Below are 5,668 nucleotides of genomic sequence, written 5' to 3'. Positions count from 1 at the left end.
TTTGTATTTTGGGAACACTTCCACACCGCCCCCCCCCCCCCAAAAAAAAAACAGTGGCACTTCTTTCCCTCCTGCAATGTAGCCATGGACTGGTGAGTTTTGGGAAGTGGGAGTTCTTTTTCATGCATAGTAATGAGAACATCCTTAAATGAAACCATTTCGTGATGTCTTTCACTGAGTGAAACCTTAACTCAGGACCTAAATCCTTCCCTGGAAAACACTCCACTTCAGGCCACCATCAAGACCACAGGCCCATTCCTCCTCCTAAAAGCCTCATCTGTGCCCCCACTCCTGCTCCCTAACCCTCCAGCATTCCTTTGCTGAAGTGGATCCTGGAATACGAACTCTATACGAAGTTAGATACACAGAAACAGAGAACTAGGTATTTTTTAAAGTGCTTTAATTGTTTAAGCATAATATTTTTTTTATTTTTAAAGTTCATATATTTTACTTTAGAACATTTGGTGTTACAAAGAATTTTTTTAATGAATTTAAGCAACTTCACTGAAATACACAATCCAAAGATTAAGAATTTTTAAATTGTGTACTGAAAATCATTTCACTTTCACTACTATTTGGCAAATTCAAGACACCAACAAGTCTCAAATATCAACAAAAGCACACTGCTCACTTTTTTTGCCCCATGCCGGTTGTAGGTATGACAAAATGGATTAACATTTTTTAAAACATCTTTTTAATACTTCTCTATCACTAACAATTAAGGAAAATTACTAAATTCGGATCTTTCAGCCTTCACATCAGTTGTAGATATAACAAAGTGGATCAACTCCATTAATACTTTAAAAAATCTTTTTTAATACTTTTCTATCTCTAAGAATTAAGGAAAATTATTAAATTCACATCTTTCACATGTCACACCAGTGATAGATATAACAAAGTGGATCAATTACTTGAATAAAGCCCTACCCTTTCGCGTCTCTGAGCACAAAGGAAACTCACTAGCTCACACGTCCCTGACGGGGGTTAAGCTACCTGTCGGTTTGTCTCTTTTTGCTTCACACCAGTTGTAGATCTAATGAAATGGACGGACTCCTTAACTCAAGTCCTGGCTCTCCCTATCTTTAACAAAAGAAATTAAGTTGAGATCTTTCGCACCTTCAAGTAACCCTTCTCTAGCCTATCGGTTTATGTATCCTTACTTTCTACACTTAACGCCTACATTAAACGTCTAAATTTAACAAACGCTATTACTGAGAATTTTGCAAACATCTAAAGAACTAAAATTAATTCGGAACAACACAAGTTTTTATGAAAAAACAAAACAAAGTAGTGGAGGAGGTCTCGTGCACGGCTCGCCACGTCTCCCGAGTGACCCGGCCGAAGGACACGCGAAGCCCGCAACAGTCCGGGATGCGCTGGTTTCTAAAGGACTAAGCACAAGGCGTTCACACGGCCTCGCGGGCACTAAACTCCAGCTTCAGCTGAGGAAGGCGACACAGTCAGGGCACAGGCTGCAGATCCCGAGCTAAACTCAGTTTCCTCAGGTTAAGAACGCATCAAACCAAACTTCCAATTTCATATCCCCGCCCCCCCCAATTATTTGCAAGGTGACCAATTCTCATCGATGAGGGAGGCAAACACCCTTAAGGGCAAGAAGCGGTGAGAACTTATCAAACTCAGTCCCCTCGGAGAGCACCGTGCAGGCGCTCTCCTAGTGGGGGCAGGTCCCTCGCCGCCGGAGCAGCAACAGAGGCGCCAGAGCGGCCGGACGGTGGCGGGGGGGGGGCGGGGGGGGGCCGGGGGGGGCGGGGAGAACGCGAGGGGACGCTGAATTCTGAGTAACAGAAAGAAAACAGAGAAAACCGAAGAAAAAAAACAGAGCCTACTGAGGAGATGCGGCGGCGGCTTCAGCGGCGACGGCGACGGCGACGGCAATGGCGGCGGCAATGGTGGCAGGCTCGGCGGCGCCAGGGCCTAGAAGAGGCGCGGGGCGGCGCCCCCGACGGCGCCGGCCTCCAGCGGCTTCACCGAGTTGTAGTGCTCCCCGAGGCTGCAGGAGTAGCGCAGGTAGACGAGGGTGAGCGGCTTCTTGGCGTACTCCTCCCCGATGACGAGGACGGGAGAGTAGGCCTGGATCACCTCGATGGGGGTCTGCAGGACGTGCGACAGGGCCCTCAGCTCGAGCTGGCCTCCCCACAACGCGCTGTGCACGATGTCGTCGCAGTAACTCAAGAAGCTGTCGCGGCTGCAGGTGTCGCCGGTTTCGGAGACGCTGAAGAAGGGCAGGAAGTCGTCGACGTGCTTCCTCAGGTAGTTGGCGGTGCGACGCCGCAGGCTCTCCACGGTCACCGAGAACACCAGCTGGTCTTGGATGGCGCGGTACATGCAGTGGCCGTCGGCTGGGATTTCCTTCATCTCCAGATTTCTGGCCTCCAGGATGGCGGAGAGCTTCTCTTCCTCGTCGTCGTGGCGGAAGCCGGCCTGACGCTCCGCCTCCACCTCAGCGATCCTCTCCAGGCGCGCTGCCTCCGCGGCCGCCCTTCGTTCGCGCCTTCTTTGTGCCTTTGCGAGGCGGGGAGGCTGGTTCTCGAGATCCATCTTGGCAAGATCTTCAGTGACAGAATCGAGGTTGCTGTCATCGGGAAAACTCTCTTGGAACTTCTCCAGCTCCTGCTGGTGCTTCTGCTCCATCTCGGCCTTGAGGCGGGCGACGTCGAGGAGCAACTGCTTTCTTCTCTCCTTGTCGCTCTTGGGGACAGAGTTCTTCATGCTCTGGATGCGGGCCTGCAGCTCTTTCTTTTCGCGGTAGTGGCGTCGTACCATCCGCTGTGAATCTTCCATGTTGTTAATCTAAGTTTGGGGGAGCTAAAGTACCGGCTAGAGTGCTGACTAACAGCGCAAACCGCAGACGGGCTACGCGCCTCAGCCGCCCCTGTCTGCCGCACTCTGCGCGCCTCACCCGCCCGTCGTCCTCCCCTTATTCACGGCCCTCTCTGCCATTGGCTACTGTCTCTCCATGGCCACGCCCCCAAGCACGCCTGGCACTACGATTGGCTGTTGGGAGACCCTGAATACGCCCTTTTTAGACCCCGTAGCAACGGTTGCTTCCAGTTTTAGCGAGATTCAAATCTCGCGGGTAAGATCCCGAGGGTTAGATCCCGCGAGTTACCCCACCTTTACGTATTATGTGCAGCAATTGGGCTTGTAGACCTTTTTCATGAACTCTTACTCCCGGCTTCATTTCCAAGCCTGAACACAGTGCAGACTCTAGTCGTGCCTGAGAATTACATGACAAATACCATACCACCAGCTGAATGTGCTCTGACGTTGGACTTCCCGTTTTGCCTAGTGTTCAGGAGGCAATGTGGCTTTCTACGATTTTTCAGATCCCTTGATTGGCAAACCCTTAATTTTGTGTATCAGAACAAAGATATTTCCTTACGTTCCTGGGAACATAGAGTGCTTTCAGTATGGGCTTCAAATCCGCCCTGTCCCATTTCAGTGTAAGAAGGCAACAGCTGCTCTCCTTAAAGTCATTCTCTACAACCAAGCAGACCTCTTAGCTTGTGCCAACAGAATGCACCTACCCTAAACACCCTTCTCCTGGGTCCGCAGCTTCCAGAATGGGCTCCCTAGGACGCCCAGGAAGCACAACAGCCGGCTTTCATCAAGCCGCTTCTTTCTGATTAGTTTGAATCTTTAGAAGTTCTAAAAAATAAAATAAAGCTCCAAACTCTTTCAAATATGCTCTCATCCTGCCTCACCCTGCTCATCTGCATCTTGAATTCCCAAACAGGAAGGCCCTTGAGACAACCCCCCCCCCCTGTTACAAATGAGGAAAGTGGACATTTGTCCAAGTTGTTGCATATATCAAAATTTCACTCCTTTTTTATTGCTAAGTAGTATTCCATGATATGAATGGATTGTAGTTTGCTTAACCATTCACCTGTTGAAGGACATCTGGGTTGTTTCCAGTTTGGGGTTATTGCAAATAAATCTGCTACAAGCATCTATATACAGGTTTTTGTGTGAATGAACGCAAGTCTTCATTTCTATGGTAAAAATGCCCAGGACTACAATTGCTGGATCATGTTATAAGTGTATGTTTAGTTTGTTAAGAAACTATTTTCCAGCGTGCCTATACATTCCGTCCGGCAGTGTATGCGGGATCCAGTTTCTCTGCATCCTCCCCGGCATTTATTATTGTCATACTTTTTTATTTGAGCCATTCTGATACATGTGTAGTGACATCTCACTGTGGATTTAATTTGCGTTTCTTACGTAGCTTATCTTGCTCATCTTTTCATGTACTCATTTGCCATCTGTGTCGTATCTTTTTGGGTAAAACATTCAGGTTGTTTCCACATTTTATAATTGGACTGTGGTTTTTTTTTTTTTTTTGAGGAAGATTAGCCCTGAGCTAACATCTGCTGCCAATCCTCCTCTTTTTGCTGAGGAAGACTGACCCTGAGGTAACATCCGTGCCCATCTTCCTCTACTTTATATGTGGGATGCCTACCACAGCATGGCTGACAAATGGTGCCATGTCTGCACCTGGGATCCGAACGGGTGAACCCCGGGCTGCTGAATCGGAATGTGCACACTTAACGGCTGTGCCACCTGGCTGGCCCCTGGACTGTTTTTTTTACTGTTGAGTTTTGAGAGTTCTTCATGTGCTCCAGATACTAGTTATTTGTTGGCTATGTGGTTTGCAAATATTTTCTCCCACATTATAGCTTGTCTTTTCATCTCTTTACCTGGTGTCTCTCAGAGCAAAAGTTTTACATTTTGAAGTCCAATTTATCAATTTTTCCTTCTATGGGTCGTGGTTTTGTTGTCAAGCATTCTTTGTCTAACTCTAGATCCCAAAGATTTTGTCCTGTTTTCTACTGAAAAGATTTATAGCTTCAGGTTTTAAATTTGAATCTGTGATCTATTTTGCGTTTATTTTTGTGTAAGGTTTGAGGCTTAGGTGGAGGATCGTTCCTTTGCCTATGGTTATCCATTTGCTCCAGCGTCAATTGTTAGAAAGGTTATGCTTCCTCCATTGAATTGGTTTTGCACCGTTGTCAAAAATCAGTTGGGCATATCTGTGATCTATGGGTCTATCCCTCCACCCACACCGTATAGTCTTGAATACTGTAACTGAGCAATGTCTTGAAATTAGGTAGGCCCTTTACTTCAGTTTTATTCTTCTTTCTCAAAATTGTTTTAGCTATTCTAATTCTTTTGTCTTTCCATATACATTTTAGAATACCCTTGTCTATATCTACAGAAGGATCTTGCTGGGATTTTCATAGGAATTGTGTTACAGCCGTATCAGTTTGGGGAGAATTGACATCTTTACTATGTTGAGTCTTCCAATCCATGACCACCAGGGTATGTATCTCCATTTATTTAGATTTTCATTGACTTTCACAGATGTTTTATAATTTTCAGTGCATAAGTCCTGCACATATTTGTCAGATTGACACTTAAGCATTCCATTTTTTGAGTGCTTGTAAGGGGTATTATATTTTTAATTTTAGAGTCCACATGTTCATTGCTAGTATATAGAAATAAAATTGACTTTGGCGTGTTTATCTTGTATTCTATGACTTTGCTCAGCTGACTTACTATTTCTAGGGGGAGTGTTTTGAGGATTCCTTGGAATTTTCTAGGTAGAGAATCATATCATCTCTGAATAGGGACAGCTTTATTTCATCTT

At 46.2% G+C, this 5,668-nt stretch overlaps 1 protein-coding gene across 1 annotated transcript; it reads right to left on the bottom strand.

Moving 5' to 3' along the window:
* Positions 1-383: 383 nt before the first annotated feature.
* Positions 384-2,953, bottom strand: LOC138921890 (OTU domain-containing protein 6A-like). Its single transcript, XM_070257750.1, has one exon. The coding sequence runs from the start codon at positions 2,800-2,802 to the stop codon at positions 1,936-1,938; it is 867 nt and encodes a 288-aa protein (XP_070113851.1). The 5' UTR covers positions 2,803-2,953; the 3' UTR covers positions 384-1,935.
* Positions 2,954-5,668: the final 2,715 nt, after the last annotated feature.

Source organism: Equus caballus, chromosome X (assembly GCF_041296265.1).
Source record: "Equus caballus isolate H_3958 breed thoroughbred chromosome X, TB-T2T, whole genome shotgun sequence".
NCBI lineage: Eukaryota > Metazoa > Chordata > Mammalia > Perissodactyla > Equidae > Equus > Equus caballus.
This window is presented reverse-complemented; position numbering and strand designations above follow the sequence as displayed.